At 39.9% G+C, this 24,414-nt stretch overlaps 1 protein-coding gene across 2 annotated transcripts; it reads left to right on the forward strand.

Annotated features, from left to right (window-relative positions):
• The first annotated feature begins 2,030 nt into the window (after positions 1 to 2,030).
• On the forward strand, positions 2,031 to 23,529 carry CNRIP1 (cannabinoid receptor interacting protein 1). 2 transcript variants are annotated; one of them, XM_014836754.3, is made up of 3 exons: positions 2,031 to 2,781; positions 4,883 to 5,033; positions 22,521 to 23,529. In XM_014836754.3, the coding sequence occupies exons 1-3, from the start codon at positions 2,603 to 2,605 to the stop codon at positions 22,683 to 22,685; spliced, it is 495 nt and encodes a 164-aa protein (XP_014692240.1). In that variant the 5' UTR covers positions 2,031 to 2,602; the 3' UTR covers positions 22,686 to 23,529. The 2 variants fall into 2 exon arrangements, with proteins under 2 accessions (XP_014692240.1, XP_014692241.1); XM_014836755.3 differs by having other exon boundaries at positions 2,221 to 2,749.
• The last annotated feature ends 885 nt before the right edge of the window (positions 23,530 to 24,414 follow it).

Genomic DNA, 24,414 nt, shown 5'->3' on the forward strand with positions numbered 1-24,414 from the left:
GATTTTTACAATCAGTGCTGCAGTAAACACTCATATTACATGTATTCAATGTAATGAGCCTTTATCTCTTCTGAAGGATAGGTTTTTAAATGTAGGATTGCTGATTCAACATATATATGTATACATGGTTAAACTTTTAATAAATTCATCAGATTAATTTTAATAAAAAGCTGTAACAATTATATTTTTCTACCAGCTTATAATAGTTTTGATTTCCCTCCCTCTTTACCCACAATGAGTTTTAAGTCTTTAAAAATTTGCCAAGGGGCCAGCCCAGTGGCGTAGTGGTTAAGTTCATGTCCTCCGCTTCGGTGGCCCGGGGTTCACAGTTTCAGATCCTGGGCACAGACCTAACAGTGCTCTTCAAGCCACACTATGGTGGCATCCCACATAAAGCAGAGGAAGGTTGGCACAAATATTACATCAGTGACAATCTTCCTCAACCAAAAGAAAAGAGGAAGACTGGCAACAGATGTTAGCTCAGGGCCAACCTTCCTCACAAACACACATAAAAATTTGCCAAGCTGATGGGCCAAAAATAGTTTGATGCTACTGATTTAATTTGCATTCCTCTGGCTCTTCTACTAGAGATGGTTGAGCATCCTATACATGTTTATTGACCATTTGCATTTCCACTTGATAATAATTGAATTAGAATCAGCCACTGGAAGGTGCATCATCTCATTTGATCCTCACAACAACCCATTCAGAGAGGTAGTGTCTGCTTCCACTCACAAATTTTACAGGTAAGAAAACCAGTTCCAAGAGGTTATGAACTTACCCAAGGTCACACAACTGGCAAAGTGGTAAAGTGGGGATTTTAAGCAGTCTGATTGTGGTGCTTCTGGGCTTAACCACTACACAAAGTGCCTTTGCTGCCAGGAACATTTTCAAGCCACTCCCTCCAGTCTTACTTGCTCCCTTTTAGTGAAGCTTGAACAAGGTGGTTAAATTAGCAAATATTTGAAGGGTCTCCTTGCAGAAGCCTCTGTGGCAGACATTATCGGGTGATCTGAGGAAGCAAAGCTCCTGCCCCCAAAATCTTACTGGGGAACCAAGATACATTATTGATAAGGAATATACATCAGTTTTTTTTTAAGAAGGGATAAGATTTAATGTCAGTAACTGTGGTGTGGCCAGCAAATCTATCCAATGTCAGAGAAGCAGACAATCACACAAAATCCTGCAGCCCTACGGAGTTTAATACTATTCAAAGGGTAGTGTAGGGAATATTGCGAACAACTCTGAAATGAGAGCTAACGCTGATTTATTTTTGTAGAATAGTGTAGGAAACAAATCACTTTCGAGATGATGCTATTCCTAAAGAAAAGCAGTACTAACCTGGGTGGACAAAAACTAACCAAACAGACCCATCTCTACCCGTTTGTCCTCACTAACCAGCTTCTCCACTCCCCAGGTGTGCTCACCGGCTCTGGTACTATCCACCTATGTGGTGCTGAAGCAGGTGCTCACTCTGTTATCTGAAGCCGTTCCCTGTAGAGCCCTGAGACCTTTGGTTCCCTTTGATTCAAAAATCACGAACTGTCAACCGACTTCTGCCATGAAGACTCTCTAGTCACGCTTAATATGTAAATCTAAACTGTGCGGTGTCGCTGTGCGTGCCCTACCAATAATCTTTCGACCAATCCCTCCTCTTGGCCATTGTCACCAGCTATGCCTTAGACACACACGCCGGTTGTCTTTTACAGGATTAATAGCTCATCCTTTAAGATCTTTGTAAATGTACGTGACTCATTACACCGAATCATTCTTGAGACAAAGATATGCATAATGAAAATACACACCAAGAGAAGGCGTAGCTCTCCGCATATGTATCGGTTTTCTTTTACTTTTTGCGCACGTTCCTAATCCAGTGTGGCTTGCTGTCCACATTAGATGGAATTGCGCCTTCCCTCGGCCATTTCCTCTAAGCTTTGGAAAGACTGATTTCCTGAAATTTAAGTCACTGGCTAACGGTTTCCTGCCCTCGCTTCCCGTCTCCCTTTCGCTTCTCAGCCTCCTCCTGCTTGACTGGGGCCAGATCCGTGAGCAATGGTATCCACATCCCTTAGTTGACCAAGGTGATATCCAGATTCCGAGGTCTCGCTCCTTGGTGTAGTGTCGCTTAACCCCAGTGCCTACCTCCTCCCTCCCAATCCTCTCCTCCGCCCGCCCCGAGCCGCACAAGGAGGAGCCTAAATGTCCCCTTCCCCCCACTGAAGGGGATTGCGGTGCGTAAACAGGATTAACTCTCTCGTCCCCAGCTGCGTTGATCTTCCAGCGGCCTGCGGGCCGGAGCGAGGCCACGGGTGCGCGGTGGGCGCAGCACTGAGAGCGGGGGATGGGGAAGCTGCGGGCCTCGGAGCTGTCTCTGGTGCGCGCTTGCTCGCTGTGTGGGGCGGGGGGCCACAGCCTCTGGAGCTGCTCCTCAAAAGCCCGAGAGGACGGCCGCGACGGCGCGGGCTCCTAGAGGCAGCCTCCCCTCCGCCACCTCCCTCTCCCTCCCGGCGCTTCCTCTCCGCCCACCGCGCTCCAGCCGCTCGGCCGCAGCCAGCGCTGTCCTCTGCCCCCCGAAGCCGCCACGCCCGCCCCGCGCCCAGCCATGGGGGACCTGCCGGGCCTCGTGCGCCTCTCCATCGCGCTGCGCATCCAGCCCAATGACGGCCCGGTCTTCTTCAAGGTGGACGGGCAGCGCTTCGGCCAGAACCGCACCATCAAGCTGCTCACCGGCTCCTCCTACAAGGTGGAGGTGAAGATTAAGCCCCCCACGCTGCAGGTCGAGTGAGTGTGGGCGCGTGCCGCGGCTGACCAGCCCCGCTTAGGGTATGCGCGGAGGACCGAGGACCCCGGGACAGCCTGAGTCTCTCCAGGGCCCCTCTTGCCTCTCGCCGCGCCCAGCGGGCCCAGGGCGTTGGGAGAAGAGGCCAGGTCCCTGCTGCGCTTAGTCCCCTCTTCTACCTTAGGCTTATCTTTCCTCTGTTCTCGCTTTCCTCCACCCATTGCGGTGAGGGATGTTTAAAACAGCGACGGGAAGCCAGGGGTGGGGGTGGGGTGTCTTTTCTTATAAATTTCTCATCCCTTCTGTCCAGCCATCAGTCGGACCCCCAAGCAGCCGGGTTGGGCCAGAAGGGAGAAGCTTGCCGCGGGGTTCACCTACCGCAATCCCGGTGCTGCTCTCCCGGGTCCTGGCGTCCAGCCCCGTTCTGCCTGCAAGGCTGAAGGAGAGAAAAAGGCTGAGGAACGAGGTGTAAAGGCGGGGGGGGGGCCGTTATTAGGGCTCCCTGAGGGATGCTCCGCACTCCTCCATCTGCCCTTACGTGGCCGGGACCCCGGGGCAGGAGGAGCAGCCACAAGTCAGAGGGCAGCCTGTGCCTAGGCCTAGTTTCACGGTTTCTTTGCCTGGCATTTTTCTCTTTCCCTGAGTTGTCCATTCAGCCTGTGATGGTGCCTGGGATTAGCAGCATCCTTACAACAAAAGGATATTTTCTGATTTATTCGTGCCAGGGATTATCTCTTCCCTGCTCCACAGACTGATGCACCCAGTAGACCTCTGGCTGGAAAGTCAGTATGGGAGGGTGCACTAGCCCATGGGGAAGGATCCAGGGGTGGAGTCCTTTACCTCTCAGCTTCAGCCTAAGCATGGGGTGAAGTCTAGTGTGGAAAGAGAAAATAAACCAGGATATATTGTATCTACCATATGCTGAGCCTGGGAGTGGGGGTGGGGCAGACTTTGAATCCATCAGACATCTTTTATAGCTCAAGTGTCCATCCGTAGTCGTTCATTCAATAAACCTGTATGGGCTTTCTAGGTGCAGGCCTGAATTCAAGGACCTAGAACCAAACCTGGGTTGTTTCTGATGCTTCCAGTCCATCTATTTGTCAGCATCCCCCACAGCTCCATGCCCCCATTACCCTCACATTTCCCAGTGTTCTGTGCATCTCTATATGATCCAGACTTTTCCTTTCCCTTCTTTCCTGGCAACCTCTTTTCCCAAGTTATCTACTCTATATGCCATTTTCTTCAGGGTAGTTCCTCTATTTTTCAAGCTAATCTAAAAACAAATTGTGTTAAAGGTAAAACTATTTTTTTCTAGTTACACTTTACTTTTTCAAGTGTTTTTCTGTGCACTAACCCAAAGGTTCTCAAATTTGTGTGTACATCAGAATCACCTGGTGGGCTTATTAAAACACAGTTGACTGAGCCCTACCCTAGAGTTTCTAGTTTACCTGGACTAGAGTAGGACTTAAGTATTTAATTTCTAATAGGTTGGCAGGTGAAACTGATGCTGCTTGTCCAGGGACTACACTTTGAGAATCATTACCCTAACACAAGGGAATAATGCTAGTGAGAATTTCTCATGGTGTGGCTGGCTTGAGGAAGAGTATCCCATATCATGGGACCCCTGATTGCTGGAACAGAAAAAATCATTAGAGAACTAGTTCAGTGGCTTTCAATCCTACCTGCACATTAGAATCACCTAGGGAACTTCAAAATAAATGTACCGGTGCCCAAACCACACTCCAGACCAACTGAGTCCTAATCTCTGGGGTTTAGGATGGGGCTGGGTATAGGTAGGTTTTTGATAGCTCCACAGATGGAAACTAAAGAGGAGGACTGCTCATAGAGTCTGACTTGGTCTTGTACAAGTATTCTGGATGGGAATACTGAGGTCAGTTCAGAGAGATTATGTAGTCGGTCTAGGGTCCACATTACTGGTTAGCTGGAGAACTCAAGCCTCCCAGACTTTCCAAACTTTCTAGCATACTGCAGTGTCTCCTTTAGCGACACCCTATAGGGTTCCTGCCTAGGGTTGTGGTCCAGACCAGGACAGGGTGCCTAAGCTAATTCCTACCATATATAATCAACTCAAGTCCATTGCAGGAACATTTCCATTGGTGGTGTGGTTGTCCCACTGGAGCTGAAGTCTAAAGAGCCTGATGGGGACAGAGTTGTTTATACGGGCACGTATGACACAGAAGGTGTGGCCCCAACCAAGAGTGGAGAACGGCAACCCATTCAGATCACCATGCCGGTAAGGCTTGTTTGGGAATGTTGGGGTGTGGTGCCAGGGCAAATGGAAAAGAAAACAATCAACATCTCCAATTAAGAAAATATATAAAATGACATACTATGAACTTATGAAATATTACTTCAATCCATGGTTTCGTATTGAAATCTATTTGTCCATAATGTCCCAATATAAGTAATTAAATAATCCGTGCTTCTCCAATGGTCAGTTTCATAGTAATTTATTATATGGCGAAAGTTTTATGTCTCTCAGTACACTTTCTAATATATTCCATTGATCTGTCTATTCTCATGCCAGTACTGCGTTGTTTTAAATAGATTTCTTTTATAATATATGTTCATGTATTTTGTAACTGGCCATCTTACAGAACTTGCTTACTAAAATTTTTCATTTAATGATCCTGGGTTTTTCAGATAGACATAATCTACATATATAACTGTGTCAATTTCTGATTTTCTTTTTCTGGCCTTATCACATTGGCTAATGTTTCTTGAATAATGTTGCCTGCTAATGGTGGCAAGGGGTACCCTTGTCTCCAGGGTTTCACTGTTAGCTACAATGTTAGTTTCAAATATTCATCATGTTAAAGCAACCTTTTTCTAGTTCACTAAGAGATTCTTTTTTTAATTGGGAGATGTGTTGAATTTCATCTAATTCCTTTTCCTATCTATGAAGACAATTTATCTTCTTTGTTATGTTAACAGAATAATTATATAATACACTTTCAAATACTAAACTTCCCTTTATTTCCTAAAATAAACCCTACTTAACATCATGTATTATTTTTAATATATTGTTAAATTCAATTTGCTAATATTTTACTTAGGGTTTTTAGATTTTTATTTATTCATCTTTTTTTTTTAAAGATTTTATTTTTCCTTTTTCTCCCCAAAGCCTCCTGGTACATAGTTGTGTATTTTTAGTTGTGGGTCCTTCTAGTTGTGGCATGTGGGACGCTGCCAGCATGGCTTGATGAGTGGTGCCATGTCCGTGCCCAGGATTCAAACCAGGGAAACCCTGGGCCACCAAAGTGGAGCATGCAAGCTTAACCACTTGGCCATGGGGCCAGCCCCAAGATTATATATATATATTTTTTTTTTTTTTTGAGGAAGATTAGCCCTGAGCTAACTGCTGCCGCCAATCCTCCTCTTTTTACTGAGGAAGACTGGCCCTGAGCTAACATCTGTGCCCATCTTCCTCTACTTTTTTTTTCTATGTGGGACACCTACCACAGCATGGCTTGCCGAGCGGTGCCATGTCTGCACATGGGATCTGAACCGACAAACCCTGGGCCGCCGAAGCAGAACGTGCGAACTTAACTGCTGTGCCACCAGGCTGGCCCCTCATCTTTTTATTTGCTTGATTTGTTAGCAAATATATAAAGGTTTCCTTTATATCAGGCACTGGGAAAAGAGTGGTGCACAAAATAGATATCCCTGGTTTCATGGAGCTTCTAATGTAGAGGACGAAAACATACTCTATACATGATATTTGATAATAAAGTAAAGAATTATTATTATGCAAAGAGTAGTGAAAAAGTAGAGCTGCCCTTGGAGCGTATCCCAAGGATCTTATCCTAGTCCAAAATTTGGGGGATGGCTTTCTTGAGAAAGAACTAAAGGATGAATAAGAGTTGACGGAAGAGGGACCACTTAAGGAAGAGGAGCTACAAAGGTAAAGAGCTGGGAGAGAGCATAACGTGTTCCATTGAACGAGAGAAGCCCAACATGGCTGGAGCAGAGAGTAAGGCAGAGACTGGCTCAAGATCAAGCTGGAGACATAAGTAGAGGTTAGACATTACAGGAACTTCTTTCCTCATTGGATTTATCCTAATGCCTATAGGAATTCATTGAAGGTTTTTAAATCAACTTTGGTATGCAATTTATATACAATTGCATGTAAATACATAAATGCACCAATTTAAAGTAAACAGTTACATAGGTTTTGGAAATGGATAGTACTGTATAATCACCACCCCAAAAAAGGTATGGAACATTTCTGCCACCCAAAAAAATTCCCTCTTGCCCATTTGTATTCAGCCCTCCCAGTCCTAGCCCACTCTGACTTTTCTGTCTCAATAATTTAGTGTTAGCTCTCTAGAATTTCATGTAAATAGAGTCATACTGTTGTGTCTGACTTCTTTCACTTAGCGTAATGATCTTGGGATTCGTCCATGTCGTTGCACATATCAGCAGTTGGTCCCTTTGGTCACTGAGTAGTATTCCATCGTATGGATATACTACAGTTTATTTATCCCTTCACCAATAAATGGACATTTGTATTGTTTTCAGCTTTTGGTATTATGAATAAAGCTGCTGTGAACATTTAACTATGAATCCTAGTGTGCAAACTTGTTTTCATTTCTCTTGAGTAAACACCTAAGAGGAGATTTTACGAACCACAAGGTAAGTATATGTTTAACTATATGAGAAGTATCCAGGCTGTTGTACCATTCATATTTCTACCAGCAATATATGAGAATTCTAATTGCTTTACATACTTAATTATGTATTTTACACTTGGAAATGCAAAAGAACTAGAAGAGCCAAAACAATTTTGTTTCATGAACTATATAATAGTCTTTAAGTCAGGTAACATAAATCTTCCAGCTCTGTTTATCCAAAGTTATTTTGGCTATTCTCGACCCTTTGCATTTTAATATAGATTTTAGAATAAGCTTGTCAATTCTCTAGACATTTGAATAGTAATTGGGTTTGTATTCAATCTATAGGTCAAGTTAGAGAGATTTAACACTTTAACATTGATCCTTCTAATACATGAATATATCTCCCTAGTTAGGTCTTCTTTACTTTCTCTCTGTAATATATTACGGTCTTCCCTGGACAGATTTTATACATATTTTGTTAAATTTATCATCAATTATTTCACATTTTGAATGCTACTATAAATGGTGTTTTTATTGCTAGTATATAGAAATAAAATGGACTTTTCTATATTCATCTTGAATCTTGAGGCCTTGCTAATCTCACTTATTAGTCCTAATAGTTTTTTTTTATAGAATCTCTAAGATTTCCCATATATGCTATAATGTCGTGATCAAATAAGAAGCTTTTATTCTTCCTTTATAATCCATATTCCTTTTTTTCCTGTCCTGATGTCAATGGTTAGGACCTCCAATTTGATGCTAAATAGAAATGATGAGAGCGGACATCTTGTCCCCCGATTTTAGAGAGAAAGCATTCAGTTTGTCAACACTGAGTATGATGTTAGCTGTAGGTTTTACGGGTAAATGCTTTTTATCAAATTAAGGAAGTTCCCTTCTAACCCTAGTTTACTAAGAGTTTTTGTCATGTATGTGTTGTCAAATGTTTTCAAATATTTTTTCTTTATTTTCTGAGATGATCGTATGATAACTTCTTTATTCTGTTCTGTGTTAGGTTACATGGCTTTTTCAATGTTAAAACAACTTTGAATTCCTGGGATAAATACCACTTTCTCATGATATATTCTCTGTATATATATATAATACTGGATTGGATTGATTAATATTTTGTGGAGGATTTTATATCTATGTTCCTGAGGGATATTGGTCTATGGTTTTCTTTTCTTGTAATGTCTTTGTCTAGTTTTGGGATCAGAGTAATAAGGCTTGCTGCATAAAATGATTTGGAAAGTATTCACTCTTCTGTTTTCGGGAGGGTTTGCATGGCATTCATATTATTCTTCTTTAATGTTGGACAGAATTCACCAATAAAGGCATGCATTTTACTTTGTTTGAAGGTTTTTAGTTACAAATTCAATTTTCTTAATTGATATTAGGCTATTCAGGTTTTATTTCTTGAGTTAATTTTTGTAATTTGTCCTTGATGTCATTCATTTATTTCAATTAAATTGTCAAATTATTGGCACAAAGTTGTTGGTAATAATCCTCCACCATCCTTTAATGCCTTAGGATCTTTGATGATGTCCGTTCTGTCATTCTTGATATTCGTAATTTGCCTTTTTTTCTCCTGACCAGTCTAGCTAGTGATTTATTACTTTTATCAGCTTTTTCAAATACCCAGCTCTGTTTTCATAAGCTTCACTGTCCTATTTTTCTATTTCATTGATTATTGCTCCTATCTTTATTTCCTTCTTTGGGTTGCATTAAGATATTTTAATTGAGGTATTAAGTACACACACACAGTGTATATGCACACAGTAAAATGATCTCTTTATATATTGTACAGTTCTGGTTTTTAATAGCTTGACTATATGCACCTAAGTGTGGTTTTCTTTGTATCTTTTCAGCTTGGGGCTCATTGAACTTCTTTAATCTATAAATTAAAGTCTGCCATTTGCCATCTGCTATTGTGCTTATCTTCTGAATTTTTTTCTATATTGTATTTTTCAGTTCTAGAATTCTTATTTGTATTTTTTATAGTTCCCATCCCTCAAGATTCCCTGTCTGTTTGCTCACTGAGACCATGTTTCCCTTTACTTCTTTGAGCATATTTATAATTGCCAATTTGAAATATTTATCTGATAAATCCAACAGCTGGGCCCATTTTGAGTAAGTTACAATGGAGTGACTTTTTCCTGAATGTGGGTCATACTTTCCTGTTTTGATATATGTTTGGTAATATTGGATCAGAAACTAAAGATTGTAGATAATATATTATTGATTTAGTTTCTGTTTTATTCTTCTGAGGATTATTATCTTTTTATATTCTAGCATGCAGTAACATTCCTAGACTCAAACTACAAACTCTCTTCCCAGCAGGGTGTAGCAGCTAATATCTCTGCTTAATTTTTTTTTAACTTCTAGCTGCTGCTTTTCTAGCCTGGTGCTCTTATGCCAGTGGAGTTTAGCAGTCAAGGAATGGGACAGTTCCTACTGAGATTTGGGGATCCATCCACCTTGAGGTTCCTCTAAATTTCCAGCTGCTCTGCCAGTCCTGAGCCCTTTGCTTTGACACTTCAAACCAGTAAAGCTTCAATTTCTCAAGCTTGGGAATGCACTCAATCAAAAAAAAAAAAAAGACAGTGAATGTACAAATCTTATTCAGCATAATTTTCTCTTTCAAGGATTGACTCCTTCCTGTTTTGTCTGCTTTTTCAATAGATCCCCCAGGATGTCCCCCTCCTACCAGCCCATATGTGCAATTAGCCAGGAATAATGGGAGAGTTAGAGTCAGATTTTGGGTCTCACCTGTTCTGTAGCTCTCTTGCTTCCAGAATTCTCTCCCTAAATTTCCAGCTGCTCTGCCAGCTCTGAACACTGTCTTCTGCCACTTCTAGCAAATAAAGCTGCCATTTTCTTCTGCCATACCTTCAGGGCATTGGGGAATACCCTCAGGCAGAACAGCCACCAAGACAATTCTCAGCTGTTAGAGTTGAGATCTTCCCATGGTAACTCTCCTCTGGTTTCTGTCTTGCTTTTAGTCACTTTTTAAAGCCTTCAAATAGTTCTTGTTTATATTTTGTCAGATTTTATAATTATCTGTGTAAAGATCACCCAACAACTCCTTTCCACCATTACTCCCTTTTCTAAACCTTTCATTGGAGGAGTTCTGGTTCTTGGTGATGTGATAAGATTTGCATGTCGTTAAAATCAGTCTAGTAGCGATGTGTGGATTAGAAGGGGAGAAAGGTGAAGAACAGTTAGGAGACCTTTGCAGTCTAAGTTTTGGTGTCAGGGTTAATAGCTTTATAAAATGAATTGGGAACATTTTTATAGTTTGTGCACTGAAACAATTTACATAGCATAGGACTTAGCTGTTACTTGAAAGTCTGACAGAATTTCCCCATAAAAGTTAGGATCCAAAATGGGGATATTTGGAGGGAATATCTTTAACTTTCAATTTAATCCATAACTTTTGCCTTTTGGGAGCTTTAAGGGTTTTATTGATCCATTTGTGTTGTTTTTCTGAGGAAACCATCTGTTTCTACAGAAGTACATTATAAAATGTATTTTTAGGGGCTGGCCTGGTGGTATAGCAGTTAAGTTCACACGCTTTGCTTTGGTGGCCCGGGGTTTGCTGGTTCGGATCCTGGGTGCAGACCTATGTGTTACTTATCAAGCCATGCTGTGGCAGGCACCCCACATATAAAATAGAGGAAGATGGGCACGGATGTTAGCTCAGCGCCAATCTTCCTCAGCAAAAAGAGGAGGGTTGATGGCAGATGGTGGTTCAGGGCTAATCTTCCTCAAAAAAAAAATGTATTTTTATATTTCTAAGAAAATATTTGCAAACCACATATCCAATAAAGGGCTCTCAGATCATAATAAATCTCTTTTATCATATCAAAGAAGTATCCTCTTACTCTAGTGTATCAAGAATTGCATATGTAATTAGAGGTGAAGGGAAATATTAACTTGAAGGAGAACTGCAGATACTGAAGTTACCAGAATTTTAATGAGAGCCCAGAAGGTCAGTGAGCTCACTTTAAGTTTTTCATTCTTTCACTGAACTTGTACTGAGCACTGGGTCAAGTGCAGAGGAGGCCACCATAAATAAGACTGTGCCCTCTCTTCCAAGTGCTCACAGAGCAGGAGAGGAGACCTCCCCACCTTCTCTCTGGAGCCGGTATGGGCTGGGGGCACCAGAAATGTCACTTCCTCTGTCTCCTTCCTGAGGCTGCTCCCTCCTGGGTCTCTGGTCTTAGAAGGATGGATTTGTACTTCTTTTGCTATAGGTATAAACAGAACACTAGAGAGGAAGATAAGCTGAAACCCTTTAGAAAGGACTTGATTAAAAACTTCTTAATTGGATCCATAAAGAGAGAATTTCTATGTTATTTTGGATGGCTGAAGTACAGATTTTTTTTTCTTAATGTGAGACTGATTCTGATTTAGTCATGAAAAGAAAGATTTTATTACTTGCCACAAGCCTGGATTGCTGTCCAGGCATCTGCTAAAAGTTTGGAAAGTCTTTAAGTTACTTCATGCTTTAGGGGTATGCCACAGGGAGAAAGATCTGCAGTCTCTACTCTGGAACTCATGAATCCTGGGTCCCAGTAATAAAGCCCAGATTCTCTCATATAATTTCCACGTTTAGAAGAAGCAGGAGGTTGATAGTCGGTTGTCCCAACAATGGTCTCACAGCTGTTGGGTTGAGCATTGGCCATGCATTTGTTTCTTATCTGTATTAGGCTGATTCTAAGGACAACAATTGAAATTAGAGAATGTTTCCTGATCAAGTCAGCAGCTCTCAGTTTAAATGTTCATTCTAGTGGTGAAGACTTCAGGTAGCCTTTGTGACCCTTCTGTGACATTTTAGAGTCATCAATATTTCAAACTTAAGTATTAAAAATTATAGAAAAACCACACTCTCACAGATATCACTGAAACCTTGACATATCCAGGTAAATAAAATCAATTAAGTAGCAAGTTCTTGGATTATTAAATTTATATACTCATCAGGGTAAATGTCAGTGGTGTAGGTGCCTGAGGAAAAGTCAGGAACGTCATAATTAGAACTGGAAGTTAGGAAAGTATCAGAGTGCTGTCAACTTCTGTAATTAACTGTGATCCCAGACAAGCCCTAATTCAGTGGGCCAGTGTTTTTCAATGCAGAATAGATGGGTTCCACTATCTGATCTCCGTGGCCACTCTCAGCTATAACATGGTGTGAAGATTACAAATTTACCCTTACAGATGTGATACTGGTACTTGCTGAAGAAAGTCAGATTCTCAAATACTGTCATTTACCATCACACCAAATAGTACTGAAGGCCAACAAGTCCCTGTAGAATTCCTTTCTGGTTGGGCACAGACACAGAGAGGAGGACTGGGAATGGATCCTAGCATCTCAAAGGATTTGTGCGATTAAAAAAAAAGGTGAAATAACATAACAAGGTTCAGAAATCAGAGCAAATTTTTAAAGCAGCAATAATCCCTACGTTTTGACTCAGATCGTTTTCAGATTACCTTCCACATATTTACATTTTAGAGTGGCAATTATTTTCAATATATAATTGTCCAACTTTCTACATGTTCATTGTTAGAATTTTAATGGCAACATAAGACTCTATCAAGATATATCATAGTGATTGGACTACTCCCCAGATATTAGATATGTCAATTGTCACCATCCTGAAAAGTGCTATAATGAATAATGTTGTGCATATGTCTACCTCAATTGGAGCAAAATTATTTGATCAAAAGAAATGAATCATTATGGCTGTTCTTACGTATAACCATTTTGGGTTTTTTGAAGTGTTGTACATAAAATGTTACGGTGTTACTAGCAATAAAAAAGTCTGCTGGCTTTGTTATAATTATGACATCATTGGGAATTTCTTGAAAAAATAATAAATTTTCTGTCTTACTTTTTACTATCACTTACAAGAATGAACATTTCCACAAGTTAATTTTATTTCTTCCTGTGTAAATTATTCTTAGATGTTTCGTCAATATTTCTATTGAAGATTGTCATTTAAAAAAAAAAAATCACAGGCTCCGAATAAAGATTAAAAAATCTGTCATATTTCTCTCACTATTGCTTTCTTTTCTTTTTTTTTTTTGTTTTTTTGAGGAAGATTAGCCTTGAGCTAACATCTGCTGCCAATCCTCCTCTTTTTGCTGAGGAAGACTGGCCTTGAGCTAACATCTGTGCCCATCCTCCTCTACTTTATATGTGGGACGCCTACCACAGCATGGCATGCCAAGCGGTGCCATGTGTGCACCCGGGATCCGAACCGGCGAACCCCGGGTCGCCAAAGCAGAACATGTGCATTTAACCGCTGAGCCATCAGGCTGGCCTCTATTGCTTTATTTTCATTTTCAATTGTGAAAAACATAATTACATCTAAATTTCTCATTTTCCATTATGTCCTTCCATTTAAAATTGAGAATGTTATTTTTCCATTGAGTTGACAGTCTATTTAGATTTTTCCATAATTTTAGATTTTATATTACTTAATTTTCCCCTCATTCAAACTTGATTTATATGTTTCTACTGTACATCATTTTACAAAGAATTTAAGATGGTGTTTAGCATTTTATGAGCCCCGGTGGTAAAGCCTAGATTGTCACATATAATTTCCATGTCTAGAAGAAGCAGGAGGTTGATGGTTGGCTGTTCCAACAATGATCTCACAGCTTTGGGGTTGAGCATTGGCCATGCATTTGTTTCTTATCTGCACTAGGCTGATTCTAAGGAAAACAATTGAAATTAGGGAAGTTTCCCTGATCAAGTCCGCAGCTCTGATGTTAAGATCACATTTCATTCTAATAATGAAAGCCCTATCTAGCCTGTAACACTATTTTATGACTTTTGTCACCAAGGTTGAAGCTTAAGTCTTGTAAATTAGAGACACAACCACACTCACAGATAACAAGGAAGCCATGAGGCATCCCAGTAAATCCAGTTAATCAAGTAGGTGAACCCAGCAAGGGAGGCTGAATGAAGGGGGTACCAGAGCAACTTGTGATGAGTCTAAAGTTACTTCAAAGTCGTTTTTTGGATTTTTTTGTCATTGGATAAATGATGCCAGGATAATTGGCTATTTGGGGGGAACATCGCTGTTGTTCTTTCCCGATACCATACACCAAAAAATATTTCAGATGGATCAAGGGGTTGTCTGTAAAAGTCAACTTTTTAAAAATTCAAAATGAGAACCATTAATCTAAACCTAAAAGAAATGGAAGAAATCCAAAGGTGAAAATTGAAAACTTTGATTACATACAATGTAAAATTTCTGTCAAACATCATAAACAAAGTTAACTTAAATGTTTATTAAAAGGCAATTTAAATTAAAAGGCAAATGGCAATTGATGAAAAAATCGTTTGTAACACGGATGGCCTTCTAAGCTGTGTGGCCTTGATTTGCCACTGCCCGTGCAGACGTTACTGCTGCCTTTAATAACTTTCCGCAGCCCTGTACTGCTCACTGAAATTGAAGGCAGGACTTAGTCAAATGCCATATGCCTTCGATTAATAGCAGGGATCTCTTTATTCAAATAATTCCAGAGGCTCCGGTACCTGGGAGTAAATAAAGTGATACTCAGATCTAAAAGCTCTCAACCCCCACTTAAAAGAGCAATGTTGACTTGTATTTTAATGTGACTAACTCAGTTTCTCAAAGGAGAGAGTCCAGGTGGAGATTCTGTCTGCGCAGTTCATCAGAACATTCCCCTTTTGTTGGCGCTCTACAGTGGCAGACTGCTGGGAGTTTGGAGGCATGTGACAGGGAGGTAGATGAGCTTCTTACAAGGCTGCATGTGTGGAGGGCAGTAGCCTTATGCAAGCACTCCCAGGTATAAAAGTTGTTCCTCAGGTCAGCTCTGTCTAGACATTTGGCAAGATCTGCAGCTTAATATATAAAGAATTTGTAGAAACCAGTAAGAAAAAGATAACCGGAGGGCAAGGAAAATGGAAAACTAAACAAAAAACATAAATAGGCAATTCACAAAAGAAGAAATACAAATGACTAATATATTTTAAAAGTGGCTTAATTTCACTATTGGTAAAAAACACAAATAATGCAATGCTAATTTTCACCTACAAAACTGGTAAAATATTAAAAAATAATACCAACTATTCAGTGCTAGTATATTTCTTTATGAAATATGGTGATTTTTATAAATTGATACTGTATCCTGCAAGCTTGCTCAATTCACTTATTAATTCTAGCAGCTTTTTATTAGATTGCTTAGTATTTTCTGCAAACACAGTTGTTCATCTGTGAACAGAAAATTTTCTTTCTCTTTCTTCTTTTTCTTTCTTTCTTTTCTTTTTGTTTTTTGGTGAGGAAGATTGGCCCTGAGCTAACATCTGTTGCCAATCTTCCTCTTTTTGCCTGAGGAAGATTGTCCATGAGCTAACATCTGTGCCAATCTTCCTCTATTTTTTGTATGTGGGATGCTACCACAGCATGGCTTGATGAGCGGTGCGTAAGTCCGTGCCTGGGATTCCAAACCTGTGAACCCCAGGCTATCAAAGCACAGCACACTGAACTTAACCACTACACCACGGGGCCAGCCCCAGTTTCCCTTTTTTTTTTCTCTTGCCTTAAGGTACTCACTAGGATCTCCAACACAATGCTGAATAGGAATAGTAAGTGCTAATATCCTGACCTTATTTCTGACCTTATAGAGAATGGATTCAGTCTCTTACCATGAAGGATGATGTTAACTATAGGTTTTTTATCCATGGCCCTTAATCAGATTGAAGAACTTTCCTTCTATTCCTAGTTTGCTGAGAATTTTTATCATGAATGGGTGTTGAATTGCCAAATGCTTTTTCTGCATCTATTGATATGATTTTTCTTCTTTATTTTGTTAATATGGCAAATTACATGGATTTTCAAATATCGACCCATCCTTGAGTTCCAAGAATAAACCTCTCTTTGCCCTAATGTAATATTCTTCTTATTTATTGCTGGATTTGATTTATTAATATTTCAAGCAAATAAAACTTATAAGCAAATTTTATGCATAAGTCCATGAGGAATTTTTGTCTGTAATTTTCCTTTACTTGTAGTATATTTGTCAAGTTTTTGTATTAAGGTAATGTTGGCTTCATAATGTGAATTGAGAAGCATTGCTTCCTCTGTTGTCTGAAAGAATTTATGTAGAATCTGTATCTTTCCCTTAAACGACTGAATTTATCAGTGAAGCTCCTTGGGCTTGAAATTTTCTTTCTAGGAAGATTTCTAACTACAAATTCAATTTTTTTTCGTAGATAGAGGTCTACTGATAGTTTGTATTTTTCAAGAAATTTGTCCATTTCATTAAATGTGTTGGAATGAGGTTGTTCCTAATTTAAGGTATATAGAATCTATAGTGATAGCATCTCTTTCATTCCTGATATTGGTAATTTGTTTTCTTTTTCTTGCTCAGTTTTGCTGAGGGTTATCAATTTTAAAGACATTTTCAAAAAACCAGATTTTTGCTTCCTCAATTTTTCTTTGCAGTTTTTCCTTTTCTATTTCATTGATTTCCGCTCTTTATTGCCTTTCCCCTTCTTACCACTAGACTGGCCAAAATTAAAAGGACTGGCAATGCCAGCTGTTGCAGAGGATATAGAGCAGCTGAAACTCTCAATATTGCTGGTAGGGATGTCAAAGGGCACGATCACTTAGGAAAAGTTTGACAATTTCATGTAATTAAAAAGGTAAACATACTTTATAACACCCAGAACTTTCAGTCCTATCTATTCAACTAAGAGAAATGGAAAACATGCATTTACTAATAAAACTTCAAGCGGCACAGGAATAGAAAGGCTTGGAATCCAGTAGGAGTTGATAGATGACCTTACACTAAAAGTCACACATGCTTATTTATACTACATTTGTTTACTAATGGAGTAACATCATGTTTCTATTAACATAATGCGCTTGGTCTGTGCTCCCAAGTCAGTGAATTTCTGAGTGACCATATTCCTGGTGAGTCTCACATGTCTCCAGTGGAGGAGGGCGGCACGGTGAAGGGAGAGAAGCAGTAGGGCTTATAGGCCAACTGGTTTAAGACCACAGAACTTGCTTGAAACAACCTCTTCGGATTCCTTATTTGTTACTGGGACAACAAATGAGTCTTCTCTCCTTGGAATCTGATGGATTCTCTTCCACATTTGTTGTGAAATGAAAATGTACCAAAGCTTGCAGCTTGTAAGGACACTATGGCAAATAAAATGTCCAGGTATATAGTCGAGCGTCAGTTTCAGAATACACCAGCCTGGGTGGCCTAAATGGCAAACATTTATTTCTCACAGTTCTGGAGGCTAGAAGTCCAAGGTCAAGGCACCCGCAGGTCTGGTATCTGGTGAGAGCACTCTTCCCAGGTCACAGACAGCTGCTTCCTTGCTGTGTCCTCCCATGAAGGAGAGCAGAGAGAGGGCATCCCTCTCATGTCTGTTTTAGTAAGGGCACTAATCCCCTTCATGAGGACTCCATCGTCCCAACCTAATGACTTCTGAACGGCCCCACCTCCAAATACCATCACATTGAGGATTTAGGCTTCAACATCTGGATTTTGGGGGCATACAAACATTCAGTCCGTAGCAGTGTCCTAAAGCATTCTACACGTGACAATCCATAAATGTTCTCACTCAGGGAGAAAAAAGAAAAACTGTTCATTAACTCTTAGCTCATTGGCTTATATAAACAGTTTGGTACCGTGATAATAGGTCCTAGATAGGAATTAGGACACCCGGGCTCAAGACCTGCTCCTATCATTGGCTGGCTCTATAGTCTAGCCTAGGGCCAAGTCACTTACCTCTCTGAATCTTAGTTGTTTCATCTGTAAAATGAAGATGTTAAACCCAGTCACAAGATCAGTGTGGAATGACATATGTCAAAGTATTGTGTAGAATAAAGAGTGCTATACAAATGCACAGAATTATACCTGTGTATGAATTGCATCACCCAGGGAGCCTGCCTGGGTAGATTTTCCTTGGAAGGCACAGATGGGGCTGGGAGGGAGTGGAGAGCCTCTGTAGTTGCTTCTGTTCTTCAAAAAGAGCGTCAGCTTTTGAGACCCCATCTGTTCTTAGCCAGAGAAGAAATTCTAAGCTAGGTGGTGAGATGCCCAGGAAATAGAACTCCAAAAGAAAGAATAGGAAGGCCGATGAGAAGTTAGAACAACTAAGGCATGGGAGAGGGAAAATATATGCATAGTTAGCAGCAGTAAAGTTGACTACAGCGTGACCTTGGGTCCAACATTGATAAAAGAGAAACAAAACAGAAATAGGAGCACCTAAATATCCCCTGCCTTTAGCTATGACTGTTGCTGTCAGCAGATTTCTATTTTGGTCTCCTGTGTTACTGCGAACTCTTAGATTGAGACTTTCTTAGTTTTAAGGTTATTCAGACACGAGTGTGTTAGTGCCTTAAGTTTTTTCTTGTCTGTCGTCATAGTCATCTTAGTTGTGTTTTTTTTAACAACCAACTTTTATTTATATCTATTTCAAAAAATGTCTTGGAATTGTTTCTACTACTTACCTACCATGTTTTCATGCTACTTCCCTCGAAAGATTAGCTGGTGTTTGTAAAATATTTTTATAACTTAGTTTAATTCAATTTCACTTAAAATGTGCAATGCCCTGTGCTGGTCAAAAATAAAAGTAAGTAATACTAGGGGCTGGCCCCGTGGCCGAGTGGTTAAGTTCGCGCGCTCCGCTGCAGGCGGCCCAGTGTTTCCTTAGTTCGAATCCTGGGCGCGGACATGGCACTGCTCATCAGACCACGCTGAGGCAGCGTCCCACATGCCACAACTAGAAGAACCCACAATGAAGAATACACAACTATGTACCGGGGGGCTTTGGGGAGAAAAAGGAAAAAATAAAATTTAAAAAAAAAAAAAAAAAAAAAAAAGTAAGTAATACTAAACACCCTTTAAAAGTCTTGGTGATTTATAAGATGAGGTTTCAATTTTTTCTTACCATCACTACCTTATTGTAAAGAAATTTATAATATTTTCATTAGCATATATGTATCCTTAATAGAATTTATAAAATTGCTAGAGTTTGAGGGATATAGATCTTAATTTTTGAGGGGTGATAAATCCATTTCACCATTTAAAGTATACTTTCTGATTATAAAAGTAACATTTTCAGAAAATCTAAGCAGATTGTTAGAACACTGTGATGTTCTTAAGATAAATTATCAGTAGAATTTCTGGACCTATGTATATTCTCACTTTTAACTTGATTCCAAAAGGCTGTCTAATTCAGCTCCCACTGGCACTGTTTAGAACACCTGTTTCCTTGTAACTCACTAAAAATCAGTATTTCTATTTTTTAATCAACTTTGAGTTATAGTTTACATAAAATCTACTAAGACTGCATAAAATCTTAGTAGAAAAGATTGAAAAACACTCCTTGTTTACTTGGAAGCTCCATTGTTAATATTTTTTCATTGTCTTTTTTCTATACATCATTTTACATATTTGAGCTCATACTATACATTAACTATTTTAATCCATCTTTTTCCTGTTAACATTGTTCTAATCATTTTCTGTCAACATTAAAAACCCTAAATTCCTATTTGATGGTTATATAAATCCATCATACACATTGCTACTATTTTCATATTTTCCTGAAATTGGATGCTTTGATTGGTTCTGGTAGTTGGAAATTTTTGCTAAGTTAATAGGTATCTAAGAATAATGTCTCTGTAAAAGTTCGTATTTCTTTAATTATTAATAATATTACATTTGAATATTTTTCAGATGTTAACCATTTTTTCTTTTTAATTAACTGTGTCCCAGTTTTATCCAAATGTTTTTAGTAGTTCTTACTAAATAATTCCTATAATCTTTTATATTAAGGATATTAACTATTTGATAATACTTGTAAATACAGTTTGGCTTAACATTTTTTTCTGATTATAAAAGTAAAATTCAGTCCTTAAATTTTGAAAATAGAAATAAGTACATGGAAGACAAAACTTATTCCATCAGCATTTCCAGCCTTAACATGATAATTTTAATTGAATTAGTACTAGACAGTCTTGTTGGTACTCTGCTCAGTTCATGTAACAATACAGAATAACAGAAAAAATTTATTAAATATTTACATTTAGAATTGCTCTATAGTAGTCCATTATATAGATATGCCATAATTAATTAATGTCTTAAGGACATTAAGTGTTCAGCTTTTCACTACTCTAAACACTGTGATGTTTGAAAATTATAAATGGAATTGCTGGACCTACATATTTTCTCACTTTTAGTTTGAGGCAAATTACCCTTCTAAAAGGCTGTATCATTTAGTTGCCATTGACACGGTTTAGAACACCTGCTTCCTTGTATCTCACTAAAAATCAGTATTTCTATTTTTTAATCAACTTTGAGTTATAGTTTACACATACTGAATGTACCCATTTTAAGCATACTGATCAATAAGTTTTGACATATACATGTACTCATGTAACCATCACCGCAGTCAAGATGTAAAAGGTTTCCATCACCCCAAAAAGTTCCCTCTTGCACATGTTATTCAGTCATCAATCCCTTCCTCCCACCCTAGGCGCTAGGGAACCACAGATGCTTCCTGTCGGCACAGACTATATTCTATCACTATAGATTTTATATACATGTGAGTTTTATATAAATGGACTCACACAGTGTATGTATTCTTTGGAGTCTGCATTCTTTTGCTCAGCACTCCTTTGAGATCTATCCTTGTTGCTGCCTGAATCATGTTCCTTTTTACTGTTGAGTAAAATGCCATTTTATAGATATGCCAAGACTTGTCTATCACCAGGTGAATGATGAAACATTTGGGTTGATTGCAGTCTGGGGCTATTGTGAGTACAGCTGCCGTGTACTTGTCCAGATCTTTAAGCCATGACTCTCTAAAAAAGAGATACTTCATTTTCTGATGGGAAATTAGTGGACTCTAGGTATATCACCCACTGTTTCAAGTCAAGCAGATTTCCCAAAGGAAAGTCAAACTTTGTTTTGGGATCAAATTAGCAGGGTGAGGCAATGGTGCAGGATATAATTTTGAGAGCATCTTGGAACGCTATCTGGGAAGCACCTGATCGCCCTCCTCCTGTAGCAGCCACAAGCATAAGGCTCCTATTGCTCACTGCCCTCCCCCCACAAGTCTTCTGGCTCCTGACAAGTCTAAGAACTCTGCCAAGTCAGTCCCTGTCCCCTCCCATGACAGGGGAGGGTCAGAGGAGAAAATAACGACAGGCATCATACTGTTTAATGCCAGATCCCCTAAATAGCTCCAGGAGGCAGTAACAGGGTCAGGCTACCCCACAGGCCACTTGAGCCCCTGCCCAGTGGCCTCTAGGGTATTCTGTGCCCTCTTCTCAGCTGCATGAGAATTTCATGCTTACAGCTCAGGAGAATTCTGTGCAGTGATTTTGAGGGCCTACCTTCTGGGAGTAGAATGCAAACTTCTTGAGAGCAAGAATCATGCCTTAGACAAACTTTTAAATGTGCGAGGAGCATAGTAGATACTCCAATAGGGTTTTGGATGATGTATAATCGAAGCCTGAGATGCTAGTATGGATTTCTGACTTAGAAACACTCAATAGTGTTTGAAAGTTAAAGTAAGGTCTTTAACAATCAGATGCTTCTGATAAAATATTTTTCCCCGGAATTCAAAATACTAAAGGAAGGGCAACTGTATCTTATGTTTAGTTATGTTGTACATATGTTGTTTTGTACAGCTGTCTTTTGAAATAGAAGCCAAAAGACAATCATTAAACACCATTTCCTCTCCTCTCTTCCCATTCCTCCTTCCGTGGCATGGTCTGAAATTCTGAGATTCTAAGAGTGTTTTCCAGAAATTAAATTTAGAAAACAGTTAAATTGGAGGACCTATTTTTATTAAAGGCTATGATAGCAAAGGCAACTAATACAATGGGAATAACATTTTATAGAAGAAAAGTGGTTTACAGACAGCTCTTCAAGACAGTATCTCTCGTAATAAAGGAAGATGATTCATTAAGGTAAAGGCCTAGGCTTTGCAGACCCAAAGAGACTGATTGCTCTGGATTATGTAAGACCTCCTTCACCAATGGTACCTCTCGTCTATTACTCATGGCAGAATGAGGTTTTCATGGGGCGTGTTTCTCTTCCCTCAGTTCACTGACATTGGGACCTTCGAGACGGTGTGGCAAGTCAAGTTCTACAATTACCACAAGCGAGACCATTGCCAGTGGGGAAGCCCCTTCTCCGTCATTGAGTACGAGTGCAAGCCCAACGAGACGCGCAGTCTCATGTGGGTGAACAAGGAGTCCTTCCTCTGAAATGGCTCTTTCTGATGTTGCTGGACAATCTCTTCAGAAATCTACTCTTAGATAACCCAGCACAAGCCTTCCCCAAGGCACACCACACCGTTGCTGTTTCCCATTGGGTGCCAATGACCTGCTAGCCCTGATTATTTGGAAAGTGTAATTCTCCTCTGATGCAATATCCCTGACATAAAAGATCGTGATGTACCACCCCCGAAAGACCCCTTTCTGTACTCTGTGTCCGTGTTCCTGCATCCAGGTGTTCTCAGTCATGCTATTGACTGCTTGTGAGTGGAGCTCAGTGGAATTGGCAGGCATGTCCCATACTTACTGGTTCCAGAGAATGACTGTGGTGTTTTGTTTCCAAGTTAAGTGATTCCTCCTTTTTGGTAAATTGTTAAATAAAAAATAACAATGTGTGTAGGTTCTTTCCTAAGTGTAATATGGTAACACGTAACTTGCAATGTTTTCCAGCTCCCAAAGCAGGCTTTGTGAAAATGTAATACAAACAGCAGTAAAAGGGGACTCGAATGTTGTGCCCCCATAATGAACTTCTTCAAGGAAGGATAAGAACAAACTAAAAGGACAAATATTTAGGAAGTATTTATAATGTATTAAAACTCTTTCAAGCAACTTAAGGTATTGTGGTGTGGCCTAGCGGAAATGGGAAAAAGCATTTTTGTGGCCCACTGTTAAACAAGGTGACAGGAGTTAGAGGGTAACCTCTTTGCAAGCTACCCTCACGTTCAAACGTGCATATTGATGGCATTCCTGCATTCCCCTTCACTTGAACTTTGTAAAACTGTGTATGGAACAGTAATCAACTTTTGATATTTCTTAATAAAGGTCTTGAAAATCATACCCTGAATTGCCTTCTTAATTTGAGCTATCCAGCCGATGGACCTCTGCTCCAAGCCAGCTTCACTCAGATCTCCATCTACGTTGCAGGGTGAGGGAGACATATGTGGAGTGAGTTAGCACACTTACTCATAGATCAACTCTGACAGTTTAACGGGAGTGCTCCAGTCAGCTCTAACAGGTACTTAGCGGACAATTAAAAAATGCTTGTTCCTGTCCTCTCTCCATTCTTCCTTCTGTAGTGACCACTCCCCTGTCCACCAGCTATGTGGCTGAGCAGCTTGAGGACGTGGTGCTGTAAGTGCGTCTACACCTGAGTGGAGACCTCCTTGCCTGCTCCCAGGGTATGGCAAGGCACCTGGCACAAAGCCTGTACACCATGCAGTCTGAGGATGAACTCCCCAAGAAGGAAAGAAACTTCCTCTTGAAAAGTAACATACTGCTTTGCAACAATATTGTAATGTTCACTTGGGAAGCACAAGTTGGAAAAAATGAGTTGAGGATCTTTAAATCCTGTAAACTTTTCAGGTAAGAACATGCAAGGTTGATGGGAGGGTTGTAAAGAAGCCATTTATTGTAGAACTGAATTTGGAAGGCTGGCACCAAAATCTTTGCCCCTCTGAGTCGCTTACCTGCAATGAGGCTGCACTGCCAGCAGAGCACAGCAATGCCTTGCATTTAGCCTAATCAGGAGTGGCGTCAAAAGAGAGCGGTATGTCTCAGTTTGCTTGTTTTTCCGAGCTAATAAGGTCTATGACAACTGCGGTTAAATATAAGCATTAACTCATTCCTAATTACTGTGTTTTTTAAAACTGGCACTCAATTATTTAAACAGACATTGGGATATTTAAACCAATGGACTCACTGCAGACAGAAGCTGAAGTTT

The sequence above is a fragment of the Equus asinus genome, chromosome 6 (genome assembly GCF_041296235.1).
Source record: "Equus asinus isolate D_3611 breed Donkey chromosome 6, EquAss-T2T_v2, whole genome shotgun sequence".
NCBI lineage: Eukaryota > Metazoa > Chordata > Mammalia > Perissodactyla > Equidae > Equus > Equus asinus.